General features: G+C 42.6%; 1 protein-coding gene across 1 annotated transcript; it reads left to right on the plus strand.

The window, feature by feature from the left end:
* Window positions 1-417: 417 nt before the first annotated feature.
* LOC122787864 (acidic leucine-rich nuclear phosphoprotein 32 family member B-like) lies at window positions 418-11,682 on the plus strand. The gene is made up of 5 exons (XM_044054779.1): window positions 418-658; window positions 5,568-5,717; window positions 7,830-7,952; window positions 11,239-11,443; window positions 11,555-11,682. Exons 1-5 carry the CDS (start codon window positions 605-607, stop codon window positions 11,680-11,682), a joined length of 660 nt encoding a protein of 219 aa, XP_043910714.1. The 5' UTR covers window positions 418-604.
* Window positions 11,683-16,782: the final 5,100 nt, after the last annotated feature.

Genomic DNA, 16,782 nt, shown 5'->3' on the forward strand with positions numbered 1-16,782 from the left:
AGCTGCTTTGTATTTTCCATAAAACTACATTATTTTTGCCCATTTTTTACTTCGCTTTCAACTTCTGCGTAATTTTACTGGATGTGAAGTTATGTGGTGTATGACTTGTAACTGTCCCGGACTTTTGCTCTTTTCCTCATAAATGCTGACTTTTTGCAAAAAAAAAAGTTGGCGAATTACTCACTAACTATAAACTTCTTTTACATTACAAAATGGTTAAGAATGTACATTCGCTTATCCTTGGAATTAATTGTAGTAATAAGTACGAATTTAAGATATAACGCATTATGGATTCTAAACCCAACTTTAGTTTTTCTTCCTAAACTAAACAACAGCATAATACAAAGAATACGCAACTACGCACGTCTGACGTATTTCTACCAAAGAAAGCGACGCTTATGAGGGCTTCATGAAAGCGCGAGCGCGGGTTGGTCAAAAGTAGGTTCGCGCGTGTCCGTAGCGAAGCTGAAAGGAGCCTAAAGTAGCTTCGCTCTGTCTTTTTGAGTTTGGCGCCTTCACGTTATAAAGGAGAGCATATATCTACTGATTTGAGTAACGATTTTTGAACTATTTTTTTTGGTTCTTTGTTGTAGCTTGTTGATAAATGGAGATGAAAAAAAGAATCACAGTGGAGCTACGAAACCGAAAACCTAGTGAGGTAAAGTTTATTTTAATGTAGTTATGTTTGTCTTACTTGGCCTACTTATTCCTGCTGCCAATTGTATGGTAATAGTTTTGGAACATGTTGTGGAATCTGATTTGAGATGCGATTGTTTATTTATTTCTTAAAACCGTAAGATACTTGCTTTTTTAAATGCTTAGGCGTAAATGTAATATCCGTAACAGCGTGAGCGGGTTCCTGGATGGTATGTGTTTCAGAAGGTGATTTGTGGCTCCTACTTCAAAGAACGCAAACCTGCGTGGTTTGTTGTCGCTGTTTGTTTTTTCTAAGAGTTTATTTTCTAAACGGGGTTTATTAAATTTTAATTTGGTTTCCGATTGGTGTGGCGCACAACAGTGCTGAATTTATTGTTAATATGGCGGAACGCCTCGTGGTTAGTGTGGAAGTCAGTATAAGTTGAGTGGAGCTTTTAGAATCATTTGACGACTATGACCTGTAACAGACGGCAGTTAAACTGTACTTATTACTTCACAGCGGTCTGTTCTAGCCCGGAAAAGCCGAGCGACGCAAGTGAATCTTACTGTAATTGGGTCTTTTTATTTAATACCGGTGTGCACAGTAGGTTGCCAGCTTGCGTTAACTTTTCGCGAAAGATTAGTGTGATTCCTTTTAGGCTGAAAAAAGTATTCTCTCGAAGTTTGTATTGCCCTAAAACATGAAGCACGTGAGCTGTATAGTATCGGTTCCCGCAACTCCATTTGGTATATAATGCTTAAGCGTTGTTGTTCAAAGGGTTTTATTTTTTTGGGGGGGGTTATTTTAACAACTATCCAAGTGCTACGGGCAATTTTGCGCGGTCTCTAATCAAATGGGCTAGCTTCTGCTGTGCCATCAGACTAAGGTATACAGAATGACTTCAAAATAGGAAGTCCTCTAAATGAAAATTGTGGGGGAGGTATGATTGCTATATGTAGTGCGCGTAAAGTGGGCTTCGACAAGCTCCGCCTAAAGGTATTTGGTCAAATCTGATTCGTTCTCGCACGAATAAGCGGTAGGTACCGCCCAACACAGCTGCCTTTCAGTACGTCAGTAAGGACACCGCTTTGTTACGTTGGGGGTGTGATTTTTTTTTTCTGTCTTGTCTCTTGCTTTCATGTGAAAATTTGCCGTGGTTCGTACGTATGTAAAAGTGTCTCATTTCAGAGTGTATTAGGATTGCATGGGAGGTGTGGCAACCTCGCTTAGTGTAGATAACATACGCCCGGCTGCTCTAAACTGAGTAGGTCATGGTTCGTTGAAGGCGATGTATGGACGGTAATTTGCTAGTGTAATACTTCGTTCTGCGGGCGGTGTTTAAGTGCATTAGCCAATCGGTTCGCTTGTCCTGTTTGACGGGGCGGGGGCAGAGTTTCAATATGTAAATACACCGTAATTGACAATCTTACCTTCTCCTTCAATGGGGCAAGGCCTCGTGCGCCCCCACACCCCCTCTGAACAAGTGTGTTGTGCAACGGAGCTGGTATTGTAAACCATTTCGGCCGTTAATAAAAGTATCGTTTAGAGAAAGTTTTGTGGTGTGAACTTTGTCCAGTTGACAAATGTGATGTAAGACGGGCATTTTTTAGTTTTGTGCCCCTAATAAAACATTTAGGTTCATACTAGGCTATCTGCCATAGGACATTTATAAGACTAGCCAGAAACCCTTTCAGCTACAAAGGCAGAATGGGTCAATTAGTTGGTCAGACTTAACATTTTTCAGTGCTCCCTCCTGCTTTAGACAGGTATGTTAGGATTGGCTCGGGACTGTGTAGACTTAATCTCCTGACTTTTTGGAAGGTGTTGAGGGTTTACAGGAATAACTTGTATGCTTTTTTTCCCCCCTCCGATTTGAGAATTTTGTACTTTAAAATTAAAAAAAAATTCTTCAATCCTCTTCTGTACTTTATGCTGTAGGGGGTGGGGGGCTCTCATGATTCTGTTCCTTATCAGTACTAGACACTTTCTTATCTAAAGTCTGATGGTGATTGCTTGCCCTTTGAGATGTACATTTTTGTCACACTAAATTTAGGATTAGTTGTCAGGCTAGCATTAAATTTTTTTGCTTGCATCACTTGAGCAGGAGTAACACTAGCCACTTTTCCCAGTGTCTGGGGGGGTGGGGCTGTGTCTTGTGAATAAGCGTTCTCTGAAGTGTGCTTTTGGTTCATCCTAATGCCTCTTCTACATCTGTTTCAAAATTTGTATGGTTCCAGTCTCCACTAGGGATAGGGACTTTGTACCTGGAGTTTTGAATTCTCCGTTAAGTCTGCTAATGAGCCACATTTTTACAATTTCAAGCGGCAGCTGATTCAATTGGTGTCATTTTTCGGCTTTATGCAAGTTTGAAAGATGTTGCAATATCTCCATGTTATGAAAAAAAGCATGCCTTCCAACAAATGCAAGGGGGCTCTAAGGAGAAGGGAGTCTCCTAGAAACTGGGTCAGTCTAAACCCGCCTCCATCTCCACACACCATCTGCTGGCTTTTTAGGTTACAGAAGCTGTACACCCCCCCCATGGCAATGATTTTTATTTTATAATTTTGTGGCATTACCCTTAATTTTTCAATTTCTTGGAAATGCCCCTTTTTTCTGACTCTAGGTCACCCAAGTCTCTCCTTTGGGCTGTAACAGATGCCTGTTTGCCTGGTGGTAGAGGGTTGTGCCTCGTAAGTGGTAATGCTTTTTGACAAAATGTCAGATGTAATTCGTGTGGGGTAATGCTTTCTGACAATGTCAGATGTAATTCACGTGACAATGTACCACAGTTGTGTTTTTTTTAGAGGTGGGGTCCAGATCTCCCTTTCTAATTAGCTAGGGAAGTTTGGGCTATAACAGTTCTGCACAGCTTAATTCTACAGACTTGCTATTGGAGCAAAATGTTGGCATCCTAGTTTAGATCTAGGACAGTCTTGAGCTTTGGAAGATGGACTGTTGTATCATGTGTAGGTTATATTAAAACATCTGTTTAGTTTACTTGCACAATTGTACTTCCACACTAATGTCCCACACCCTGATTGCAGTGTACACGTGTATGTAATTTGTCAAGCTGCGCAACCTACTCAGATTGCTGGATACTTGTTCACTTAATGTATATATAAAGTCAACCACACAATAATTACTTGGGCATGCAAAAACATTAAGGGCTGTGGCACAATTCTTCTTTGCAGCTTAAGTGCAATACATGTGCTGTTGGATTCCACGTGCTGTTACAGCACGTTCCTTAATGCATAATGTTCCCACGTTCCTTAATACATGATGTTCCCAAAGGGTTTGGAAGGGCTGCAGGATATTCTCAAGCATGTGTTCACAGCCAGTTTTGGTGTGGGGGGGGGGGGGGCTATATTCATGGAAGTGTATACATGGAATCCCCAGAGGTGAGACTGTGGATGTACAGGACTCCAGCCTTGCAGTAGTATAGAAGTTCTAGATGCATTTGTTCAAGTTTCCCTTTCCAAGTAAAGATGAGAACAAGTACAACTTAGATTTGGAGTAAGGCTGTGCAAGTCTTGTGCATTCCTTAACTATCTAATGTAAGGCACTATTGATTGCACAATGATGCAGCATTAGTTTTTGGTTTTTATTTTGTAGTAAAATACTTGTTTCATATGAATGCTTTTCACCTTCCTGACTTTATGCCAGCGGCCACTGTGGTGCATCAGCTGTGGAACTTTCAGTGCGATAGATGTGGAAAATGGTAAGCAGTCAGACTTGTGCCATTTTTCACTTTATAGTCAGAATGGCAGTTTTCTTTCTGCTTTTCCTGGTAAGGGGTCGCCACAGCTGAATTCTGGTCTGCTAATGATTGGCAGTAGATTTTTACGTGCAGAGTTGCCAGTCCTGACAACCTTCAATGAAGGTACACCCATTCACACATGTCTCCACACAGAATACACTCTAGCTGAGAATTGAACCGAACAGCATCTTACTGTGATGTGACAACACTACCACGGCGGTTGTGCTTAATTTGTGGGGCCAGGTCTTGCACTGTGTGGCAGGTAGAATGTGAGGACTGCATCCACTTTCTTGGATAAGCAGTTTGTATCCAAGCTGGCCCTTGCTGAGTGATGGCTTGAACATGGATGAGGCTGTTCTAAAAAATTTTTGCTGATCTGTATTCACACTTGCCATGACTTCTAATTTGCCATTACTATTCAAATGTTTGTCGTTCTTAATATTTGTATGTATTCACTGGGGAACTTTTCAACCTGGGCCTGCACTGAATATGGGCCACTTTTTGGCCCAGTGGAACTTCCTGGTAGAAAATAACTGGTAGAAAATAAGTGGGTAGCTGCACTCTTCTATGCAGGTTCTCCAGAGGGCAAAGCTCATGAACCAGAGCCATACTTTAACTTTCTGTTTGTGGCAGATTTATTAAAGCACTTGTTTCCCCAAAATTTTGTAACACCACTGCCCTATCCATTTGACAGGTTTCCCCACAGACACCTGAGCCCTTTCTGCTTCATCCAGTTTGGCTTGTCTTTCTAGAGGATGGCCTCACTATTGCAATTCATTACAGTAGCTTCTTGGTGAGTGCTTTGTAAGCAGATGACATGCATTAATGTTTTTACAGTGGTAACTGCACATGTAATGTGGAATCCCTAGGTGCTTTTGCAGCAGCATACATCTTTCAAAATGTTCAGTTGGCTTTTACTTTTTTATAGAAGTCATTGGCTATTTCTCTGGTGTGCTTAGTCTTTGTTAATGCTGCCAGTGCATGGTATTCTCACGTTAGGCAGCTTAAACTACTTTACAGGTCCCTGTTAAACTTCTGCTAATGTAAATTTTTCTTTCTGTTTTTTATAGATAGGAAGTGTGACTTGCTCCTTTGCATATAAAAACGTTTTAAGGTATTGTGATCAGTTAATTTTGAATAAATTTGGTTAATATTCTGTTCCCCTACCTTTAGGTGAAGGAGCTTGTTCTAGATAATTGCCGTTCAGATGATGGGAAGATTGTGGGCCTTACTTCAGAATTTGAGAACTTGGAGTTTCTCAGTATGATAAATGCGAACTTGGCATCAATTTCCAACCTGCCAAAACTTGGCTCCTTGAAGAAGGTAAGTGAACTTTGGCCTGATGTCCTGAGATCACGCGTGTTGCTAGCACCATCTCCAGCATTTGTTAGTAAGTGTAAACACTTTTTTAGCAAATTAATTACTGTGAACTTTCGAAAAAGAGCTTCCCACAGAATACTTGTGTCTAGTTGCTATTAGACTCAGAGGAAAACATGTGGTGTGGCCATGCTGATTTCTAGTTCAGCTGACCTAGTCATTTTTTTTCATTGGGTTGAGGCCCCCCGGCCCAACTGTCTGGTCTGGACATGTGGTGTAAATGCACTAGACTGGATCATTGTCTTCTGAGGATACATAACAGAACTTGGGCATTGCTGTTTCTGATGTCCACTCCAGAGCTTCTGTAGCTATTGGTTCCACTTCTCATGCAAGAAGCTGTAGTAATTAAAAATGCTTCATTTTCATACAACCATCTGTGCTGCACCTAATTTGGAGTCTTCATTGAAGGAACTTCCCTTCTACCAACTGCTTCATCAGAGTACTTCAAAGATGCTGCTGTTGGTAGTGACCTCTGTTACAAGGACTTGCAGTTTCAGGCTCCATGCTGGACTGATGTCTAGGGAGCTGTTGAAGTATGATGTCCCTGCACTCATACAAAGTGTCATTGGACCAGGCTATTCACCTGGTGTTTTGTCAACACCTCCAGTCAGAACAGGGGACAGATTATTGCAAGCTTTGAATATACTTCTGCAGTTGTGTCTAGCTTTCTGAGACTGAGGTGGGGGAGGAGCAAGCTTTCATACTGTGGGCTGTTCTGCATTTGGAAAGTAAGGCCGTTTTTATGCCCAGACAGCTAGTTAGATGAGCCATCACAGCACTCTTTTGAGTGGTTAGAACCTAATCCCAAGAATTTAAAGCTTTCAACTTAAGGAAAATAGCATTCCAGATAACATTGATTTATTTAATGACTTGCATTTTTGCAGCAATCACTTTGTGTCACTTCTGTTGCATGCATAAAGCACGCGTAAATCTGTATATTTGCACATATAACAAGTAAACTTGTCATTTAGAACTAGGCACTTGTAGCCTAAACAATTGTGTATCAGCTCCATTCATGAGGTTGCAAAGGGAAAGTGAAACATAAGCAGAGAAAAACTGACCTAACAAATACAATACTACTCCAGTAAACGCAGGAAAGGGCAGAGACTGACCTTTACCAACACGAATGAGAATACCCTTTCCCGAGTTAAATTAATACATAACAGTATAGATTGAGCAATGCTAGAGTTATTTGTGGAATATTGAGTTACAGCCTGTGCAAAACACAGTATTTATCTGCACCATCTCTAGCAAGAGCTAGCTTTGCCATTGAGGCCCCCCTGTTCAACCATAGCCTAAGTTCATGCATCATTCCAGCAGAGTAGAGAACTGTCATTGATATCCCTTTGCACAAAGGTGATGCCACTTGACCCCAGAAACATCATCCCATTAGCTTGACCAGTCTGATCTGTAAAGCCATGGACTGCTTATGTCCTTGTTTAGGAGATTTCTAAGCATTTGACCCCACCCGTTTTGAGTTTCTCAGCAGACTCTTGCCTGTTGGCCCACAGCAGACTCTTGCCTGTACACAGCTTACCTTGATTTTGGCACTGCCTTTGACACAATCTTCAAGTGGGAATCATCAAAGCTAGCAACTTGGGATAAATCCCTATCTCCTCAGGTGGGTGGCCAGCTGGCTCACCGATGGGACCCACAACGTCAACATAGGTGCCTCCACCTCAAACAGCATACCTGGGTTATGTGGACACTGAAGATGTTGCTGTCTTGTAATAGGCTGTTCAGTTTAGCCATGAGAGTTTACTTCAGCCTGTTTTTAATGTCCACCTTTATGGAGTGAAGATCTGCTTTATACAACAGATTGTTAGCTATAAACATGAAATGTGAATTTCATTGCTTGTAGCTATTCTTTCTAAGCTAGCAAAGGGAAAATGAGCCAACGGCTGTTGGTTTTGGTCATTTTTGGTGTGGCACTATTTTCATTGTGTGGAGGAGGAATGGTTGATACATGGGGCAACATTGCATTTCTAGCTTTAATTGCACTCCATGATTTTAATATAGTTAATGCTAAAGTTTCTAATCTGCTTTTTGTTTTCACAGCTTGAGCTAAGCGATAACCGGATATCTAATGGCCTTGACGTTTTGGCTGAGAGGACTCCTAACTTGACTCATTTAAACTTGAGTGGGAACAAGATCAAAGACATCAGTACTTTGGAACCCTTGGTAATTAAAAATTTAATGTACCAAATGCAAGTGATAGGAGTAAAGTATTGTAATGTCAAGCAAGATTATGTAGAATTTGGCAGTTGTAAGTTGCCAAGTTCAAGGCAGACCTGGTGACAGCAGGTGATCTAGCATGTTGGTATGGATTGTTTTGAGACTGCTGTTCTCCAAAGAAACTAAACACCTCTCACCATATTAAAGCATGGCTTGGTTAGGTCCCCCCCCCGTGACACTTAGTCCTAGTCTCTCTCCACTGCTCATGGTGTAAGAGCTGAGTGGAAGATGTGCCAGTTTTTGAGCTTCTCATCACAGTTGGAACCAGGCTTAATATTGTCACCTTGATATCTAGATTAAGAATTTGACTAAGCCTTGTGTGGGCAAGAATCCCTTTCTGCTTAATAATGTCCTTGTATGATCCCCTTGCTCTGACCCAAGTAACACTGACCACAAGGAAGGCAGTCTGCATTTCAAATTTTAGTCCCTGACTTGACAAAATTGGGCCACCTATTTTCCCTAGGGTTATGACTTGCTTGGAAGGGAAATTAAGCTGTTGGTCCTCACTCGTTGCTAGGCTAGTGAGGCAGCTTTAGTCCTAGAGTCCTGAAGACTTGTGTGTGAACATACAGTGGGATGCAGGCAAATAACAGTATGTAGGAGAATTGTTTGCTTTGAAGTATCTGTTCAGGTGTCCATCTTCAATAAGAGCTGTTGTCATTCCTTCTGGGAAGATCTTGGTCATTGGATTAGCATAGTTCCAGAGTAGTAGTTTTCACCTTGTGCTTGAAGTCTGTAGCTCTGGAGAAAGTGGGCAAGTGTTCTCTGCCAGTTTTCTGGAGCTGGTGCCTTTGTCTAGGCTGTGGTTGTAGTGGAGAATGTCTAGAATAGAGCTCTCTGACTTTGCAGGTGCAGCTTTGGTTAGCAGTAATGGGGCTCAACTTTTGCAAGGATGCACTTTTTGTTGGCCACGCTGGATGCTCCATTCCAAAGCTAGGTCACTTTCGGCAGTTTTCTTGCTGAAGTCCTCTAGTAAAATGTGCATTAAATGTTGTGGAAGTTGTGCATATTTACTTTTGAGTGCCATTTAGTGTTGCTTTGGGGGGTAGCTTTAAAGTTGGTCACTAATGGTCTCCCCATGTCTGACCAAGCTGTCAGTTTTTGGTACAGTCAGACTTGTGATGTCTAAAAAGCTGCTGATCCTGAAGTGGGACTGGAATGTCTTGTATTTGAGTGTTCCATCTAGCACTTCTGATACGTTCATCCTCTTGCTGTTGCAGGAAACTTGTCCGACATGCTCCTTGGCTGCAGGACTTTCCTGTAAAGTGCTGCCATTTTATTTTCTCTGCACCCAGTTTGTGTTGAAAGCCTTTCAGGAGAGTTGCTTTGCTGCACCTCTTTTTGCAGGACTCTATTCTTGGCATTTAGTATGCGTGCTGCCATAAACTGGGCTCACCCTATGGGCAGCATTGACATTGTCCTTTATCCTGCATGAGGCCAGACTGGCTTGTTTTCATGTGGGCAGTGATGTATGGGTGGGCTTGAAGCAAACTGGTGAATCTTCAGAGCAGGAGGGTGAGTAACAGTGGTTTTAGTGGTGGGTAAGTTACTGCTGTAGAAAAACTTTCTGAAAGATGCTGCCCGGGAGGGCAGGACACTTTATCCCTGTACCAGAAAAAAAAGAATCTATGCAAATCTGAGTCTAGTCATTCTGTCTAGCTGTAGCAAAGGAACTGACCAGTGCTGCTTCCTGGAATTGGGCAACTAAGCCCTGAAATAACACTTTGTACCAACAAGACCTTAAATGTCTAGTAACCTTCAGTTTAACTCTAATACTATGGGTACACTCTAATTCCACCCTCTTTCCTAGAGACATGGGCTTTGGTCATATTTTGAGTGCAGTAACTTGGAGAGCTTAGGGATTGCAGTTCTGCACTGTTCGATCAGCAAGGCAAGAATTTGATAGTGGCGCAACTTGCAGGATGCTTTTTAAAATCTTTATTTTGGTGATTTGTAGAATGTCACCAGTTCATCTCTGGTTTGTGGTGGCGGAGTATTTTTGGCTTGCCTGGCAGTAAAAGGATCACTTCTGGTGTGAGGTGAGGCAAGGCAGTCTCTGTAAACTGCAAGTATCTGCAAATTCCACAGCAGACTTTTGGTGTGCTTGGGTTGCACTGAAGTCTGGAAAAGCTTAAAGCTACCAGGTCTGCAGATTATTATAGGCTGTTTAGGCCAGGATGTATCCCAAATCACCTCTTACTCTGATCATGGCTTTCATACCTAGTCACTAGGTTTTTACAGTCCTTGTGTAGTTTGGGTATTTTGTAAGGGTCAGGATTTTGCTAAAGTAACATCTCCCCTAAAACATTCTAATGGGGATTTGTGCAGTTACTCAACTCTGTGCAGTTACTCAACTCGGCCCAGGAAGTCTTTCTCCCTTCAGTCTCTAGTCTAGGACTTAATGCATTAGACAGTGCCTTGGGAGCCATGTTTAAGGTGAAGTACAAGGTGTCTGAAAAGTTAAGCGAGTGGCTTTAAAATGCCCTCAAGTGTCTTGATCCCAGGTCCTCTGCTAGTAATTGGGGAATCACTACAGTGATGTGGTATAAACTGTGAAATGGGTGCTTCCATCTTTTGCAGAATAGCTGTAGCCTGCAAGATTTTCTCTAGTGCTGTGTTGTCATCGCTGAACATTTGTTCAGAGATAGACATGTTTGTCCATGGAAATGAGGCAGGTTTCTTTGGCCCTTTCCACACTTTCCTGTGACAACCAGAGTACTAAAGACAAGTTGTGAAAACATTTTTCCTCCCAAGCAGCCATTCTCCCTTCTAAAATAGGTTAACTGCCATTGCCTCTCAAAAAACATAGCCCTCTACTAGTGTGAGCAGGTATGATGCTCCCCAACCTTTACCTGTTTGCATGATGGAATTTTTCTTGCACTGTGCAGTAGAGATTAAAGGAGACAAACCTAGAAAATCGTATGAGTAAGGTAAAAGGGTTTTGTAGTTGGAACTAGTTTAGTGTAGAGCTCCTGCTACAAAACTCTTGCTAGCCTGAGGTGGAGGTCTGCAGTAGAGTGAAGGAGGGAGTCTGAGCTTTCTCGTGCCTGTTATATCCTGAGCAGGATATAACCTGAATACCTGTAGGCTCCTGCAGCAGTGAAGAATTCAAGCATCCACTGTTAAGTGCAGCTTGCACAACCCCTTTTCTACAGCAGTCTTAAAGATAGTTTAAAGGGAAGATTTTTTGGGCTTTCAGTAACTGGTCTTGATGTGTCATTTTATTTTGCAGAAAAAGCTAAAGAATTTGGAGAGCTTGGACCTGTTTAACTGTGAAGTAACAATGCTCAATGAGTACAGGGAGAGTTTGTTTGAACTGCTTCCAAACCTTACATACCTCGATGGATTTGATGCCGATGATCAAGAGGCTCCTGACTCTGACCCAGAAGCTGATGGTGATGGACTTGAGGAGGAGGATTATGATGAAAACGGTGAAGGTAAGCTTCGTGTGGAACTGAACAAGGTGGTCTGGGATGACTTGTGTATTGGATAGCCAGAGGGATACTGGGTTGGTAAAAGGGAATACCTTAACTTTGTTTTTTATGTAGTAGATGGAGAGGAGGAGGAAGATGAAGATGACTTGGAAGAACTGAGTGATGAAGAGGAAGATGAAGACCTTGGGGAGGAAGAGGAGGAAGGAGTTGAAGTAAGTCTGAAAACAGAAGTAGACTTGTAAGCTTGCTACACTAATCAGTTGCATTTTAATTCCATTGCATGCTTGTTCTGCCTTGCGTACTTTGTACTTTATGGTGTAGATTTGGTCTAGTTCATTTAAAATCTAACTACGGGTAGACTTCAGCTGTTAAGAGGAAATTGAGCTGTTTGCAGCTTGGCCCCCGCCATTTGTGTGAACCTGCCTTGTCTGGAGGTTTTATAAATGGGGTGTGGCTGAACCTTTTTGGGTGTATATTCAGTCCAAACTGCCATTAAGTCTTTGTACATTTCACGTGTCCTTAAATGCATGCCATCAAATTTATTTTGAATTGCATTATATTGCTCATTACTGGGCCACTGTTTGCAGTGGAGTTTAACTATATGGGATGTATTCTGAGTATAATGGATGCCTAGCCTGTCCTTCACTATGTTAATGAGGGAAATGTTGACCTGCCAAAGTCACATGTGTACAACAACTCTTCTTAAATGAGAAGGGGTATTGAGTCTGCTTCAGCTACCTATATGGACCAACTGGTTTTCCAGTTGGTAGTTTCCTTCTGTGGAAAAGCAATTTTGCAAAGACAACCTGTACTGATTGTGCTTTCAGTTTATCAGTGTGTGGCCTTTAAGTTTTTCACATCTAGGATTATAAAAGTAGGTGTGGTCAGACTCTTGCGAGATAGCACAGGAGGCTGCTATGGCCAAGTAGCATTGCACATCCAGTCAGGCAAACATTGCAGAGGGAGCGCTTCACTTGTCTTAACTCAGGGATGCTGAGGCAGTCACCAGGTTCTGGTAGGGAAGAACTTTTATGTAGAGGTTCTGCCTTTGGATTCTTTCACAGCTGTGTCCAAATAAAAGGACTCTAATCTAGGCATTTGTCCCCATTTCTACTACAAAAGTTTCCTCTACATGAAACTGCCCAGGGAACTGTGTATACTCTTTACAACCTTGGGCTCAAACTTGTCTTGGCAGGTGCCAGTCATGAGTGTGAGTTAACAATTTGAGGGGAGGGTCCCTGTGAGGATTTTCTCTGGTAACTCTGGCATTTCCTTCCCGTTTGAATAAAGTTCAGGGTTGTACATTTCCTGTCAAATAGCCAGGGAATTGTTATGGCTAGGCTTGTAAGGCCGTAGGGCCAATAGCAGAGTACCAACCTATGAACCCTGTTGATCTGCATTTCCCCATGATAAGTTCAAAAACTTCTAATCCTGTTCTTTATGAAAGTAGTCAGGCAGATGTCCTTTTTAAGCAAGCTTATGCCTCATCCAACTGCAAAAATTCCTACTTTGCCAAAACTTATTGACAGTCTGAACCAAGCTGCACAACTTGGTCTACACCCCAGCACCACCAGAGGGGAAAGTCCTGGTACTAGGATAACGGTAAGCCATTCTAAAGTAGAATTCTTGTTATGAAAGCTATGGATTACTAATTTCTCAGGATTTGCACTGGATTTTGCTGTAAAAGTACAAGGTTCGACCTTTTGTAAGGAGCTGGTTGCCCCCATTCAGAGGATGGGTTTGAGTGCCAGGGAAGTAGTTCCTTATTGGAGATTTAGTGACTGTTTCTGTGGTGGCATCTTGTGTCCAGATTTGCACTAATTCCACAATTTTTAGCTTGTATGTAGCACAATGCAACTTCCTAACTTGAGTAAATTAGAAACACCACACAACTGACCTCTGCCTAGTCCTGTAAACTGTTTGCCCATCTCAAGCAGTTACTGTTGTATGTGTAACCTTGTGGTTGCTGAGATTGTTGTATGTGTAACCTTGTGGTTGCTGAGATTGTAAATTAAAAAAAAAAAATGAAAATGTGCTGTTGGTTTTCCATTAGATTTTCTGTTTTAAACTGAACACTATAAAGGTTTGTGTGGTTTCAGTTCCACTGATATTAACACTGTTTTGTTATCCCTGGAAGTTGGGTACAACTTCTAGAGCTTCAGTTGAATTAGTACATTGAGCTGTCTCTCTTGCAAGTGCAACATCTGGAATATCTTTGCCATTCTAGGGTTTCAGTGGGCGATTTAACTTTATCTTGCTGCTCCAAACGTTGCATAAAGAATTTGCACCTTTAAATTTCAGCTATGCTTTGATCAAAAGAGCATAACCTGTGGGTCAGATGGCTTTGATTAGACTACAGCCACTGCAGTCCAATGTGCTTACACTGCTGGTGCAGATACTGTTAAGACATTTCAGAGACTTTGCAAAGATCACAAACTCTGAACTGAAATTGCAACTCTTGTGAGGAATTAAGTCATGGCTAATGGGCAATGTTCATGTTCCACTCCCAAGTGTAGAAAGCACCCCCCAAAAAGGAAACTTTAGATGTCCTTAAATGTGTGTAAATCTTTTTAAGAGCTGAAATAAGACAGGTAGGTAAGGAAAACATTCTTGTGAAGAACCCAGCCTGGGGTATGAAAAAGTGAATCGCAACAAAGGCAGACATTGGAAGGTGAGAGCTGTCTTAGAATTCAGTCCTTTTATGAACAGCTTTTTCCCTCTAGTGAAGGAATACAGTGGGATTTTGGGAGGCATGGCCTCTACTGTTATGATCCCTGTTGTCACAACGTGGTTTCTCAAATGTATATGGATCCAGTGCCGGTGCGGTCTACCTCTTCTGTCGCAATTTTGTCAAAGTGGGACATATAAATTAAGGCATCTACCTTAGTCCAGTAGTAACGTATAAACATCTATAAACCTATATAACCAAACAGAATTCAGCAAAACACCAACAAAGCAACAACCAATGTGATTGTTCAATCTCAGTTTGTTTTTTCACACTGGTTCGGAGCCGATCCTTTGCTCAGTCTGCCACATCACCAGCTTCGCATCTTTGAGAGCTTGAGGCACAGTGCTATCCCATGATCCTCTGTGTCAGCCCTCAGATCTAGTTTGCTGCTAGCAGCAGATCACATACTGAGAGGCTTGGTCAAGTAGATTTTCTTTATTTCATCTTTTCAAAAGTTGTAGTTAGAATTAGTGCTGAAATAGTAGTATAGTAGTTGGTGTAGTTAACAATGTGCTTTTTCTCTTAGATGAAAATAGTTTAGTATTTACTTAAGGCCTTGGATTTTTCTGTCAGGGCTGACTAATTTTTATATATAGTTTCTTTTTGCCTTAACTTTTTTCCCTTGTGTTAAAACTGTCCATCATAGATTTAGATATATAAATAAACTTGTGTGTTCCTATATATCAGTGTGCTGTGTTTTGATATTTTTTCATAACTTTACAGTTAGTCTGAGCCAAATCAGGCTTCAAGAGAGGTCGGTGTGGACAAAAGATGTCCGTTACTGATTATTCCCCCCACGTCTACTGTCTTGTCCCTCCCCACTTGCAGGAAGACATTCTTTCAGTGGGTGGGTCATGCTGGAAAGACGCAGAAAGTTGGTTGACAAGAGGGTTGCTTAAACCCAAATTTCAAGAGGCCCTGGACAAGACCGAACAAGTGTCCCAAGTCTTCGAAGGGGTCTAAGTCTTCAAGAGTGTTTGAGCCCAAGTCCTTGGCTCTGAGCACCTCTTTCCAGATCCTGACGCCGGTTCCAAAGGCATCGGGTCCTTGTCTCTGATCAAGACTACAGTGTTGGAGCCAGTATCAGAGTTACCACCGCCTTCAATCCTTCGCTTGGTGACTGCTTCAACCCATTCTTCGAGGCCACTTTCTGAGTCTGACGTCTACAAAGTGGTACAGAAGCTGATGAACTCTGCTCTGTCTAAACTCATCGAAGTTTCATCCCAGTTGGTATCTGAGACCCTTCCTACCCCTTCGACCAATCCTTCAATACCTCTCGAGTCTTTGGAGCCAGGGATCAAAGAGCCGATGAGTGTAGAGCCCTGTGCCAAAGCCTCCAGTTGTGCTATCAACACCTTTAACTGAGACACCCTTGGAGCCAGCTGAGGTGTCTCGGAGCAGACTCTTTCCTTGGTTCTGTGGGGGGCGGTTAACTGAACTTTTGGTTCAGACTCTTCCCCTTGGAGCCTCTGCTCAGATCAGCTTGGTTCTGTCCTTAGGGTCTTAGCCCGTGGCTCTGGTTCCCGGGAGGCCATCTGCTTCTTTGGAACCAGGGCACCGGTGCCTTCGACATCATGAGGAAGGTCTCGTCTTAACAGGCATATAATCGATATCTTCTCCTTCCCCAAAGGGTCCATGTTCTACTTCTGTACCTTAGCTCCTTGCTGAGCGTCTAGACCCAGTGCCTCAGCAAGCTCCAGAGGGTGCCCCTACTTCCTCAGAGGCATCCTCAGAAGCCCCCTCTGCGGATGTACCGAGGAAAAGATTGTGCAAGAGGAGGCACATAGATTCCCCACAGGAATCTCTAACATGGGATACTGATTTGGATGGAGCAGACGGGTCCCCCTCTGAAGATGTAGCTTTTGCTGACATTTTAAACGGGAGGCAATCCCTTGCCCCTTCTGCAGACGAATCTGTACTGCTGAAAACATTTGGGGCACAACCTTCTACCTCCTGGGTGACCCCTCCATTTGATTAGCTTATGGATCTTATAGCCCATAGAGCTTGGGAATCACCTGATACAGTGGAACCGGTTCCCCGTAGACAGCATACATCACGGCCCCTCAGTACAAGTTACCTTACAAAAGCAGTTCCCGTGGATACTATGGTGGTGGCGGCAGCCACTAAAAAGGGAATGTCCAAATCATCCTCCTCTGTCCATCCTCCTAAGGATTCTAGGACGATGGACAAGTATGGGAAGCGAGTATTTAGTTCTGTGACTTTCTCCATGAGATTGCTAGACTACCTTACGCATTTCACACGTCTACAGAGATCTCAAGGAACTTTGGAGATATTCTCCAGGGTAACTGAGGCTGCTGCCTCCAAAAAAGTGACAGCACAGCTCAATACCCTCGACTCCATAGTGAACTCGTCCATGATGCTTATTTCATATGCAGCCGAAGGATCAAGTAGGGCGGTAGCTTCAGCGATGTCTGAGGAAACCATCCTGGATGCGCCTATGCTCCTTTGCGTAATCTTTCAAGTCTTCCTTTACAAACTCCCCCTTTGCTTCCTTGTTTCCTCCCAAAGTAAAGGAGACCCTCAGTAAGACCCCGTCTGCTATAGGGGTCTGTTTTTCTGCCCCATCTAGACCATACCCCAAAGGGAATAGAGG

This window comes from Protopterus annectens, chromosome 13.part0, assembly GCF_019279795.1.
Source record: "Protopterus annectens isolate FY-2018-M chromosome 13.part0, PAN1.0, whole genome shotgun sequence".
Taxonomy (NCBI): domain Eukaryota; kingdom Metazoa; phylum Chordata; order Ceratodontiformes; family Protopteridae; genus Protopterus; species Protopterus annectens.

Coding starts and splice junctions, on each gene's coding strand:
- LOC122787864 (XM_044054779.1), top strand. CDS start 605: ATGGAGATGAAAAAAAGAATCACAGTGGAGCTACGAAACCGAAAACCT. Junction 7,953..11,238: donor TCAGTACTTTGGAACCCTTG/GTAATTAAAAAT, acceptor TTTATTTTGCAG/AAAAAGCTAAAGAATTTGGA. Junction 11,444..11,554: donor TTATGATGAAAACGGTGAAG/GTAAGCTTCGTG, acceptor TTTTTTATGTAG/TAGATGGAGAGGAGGAGGAA.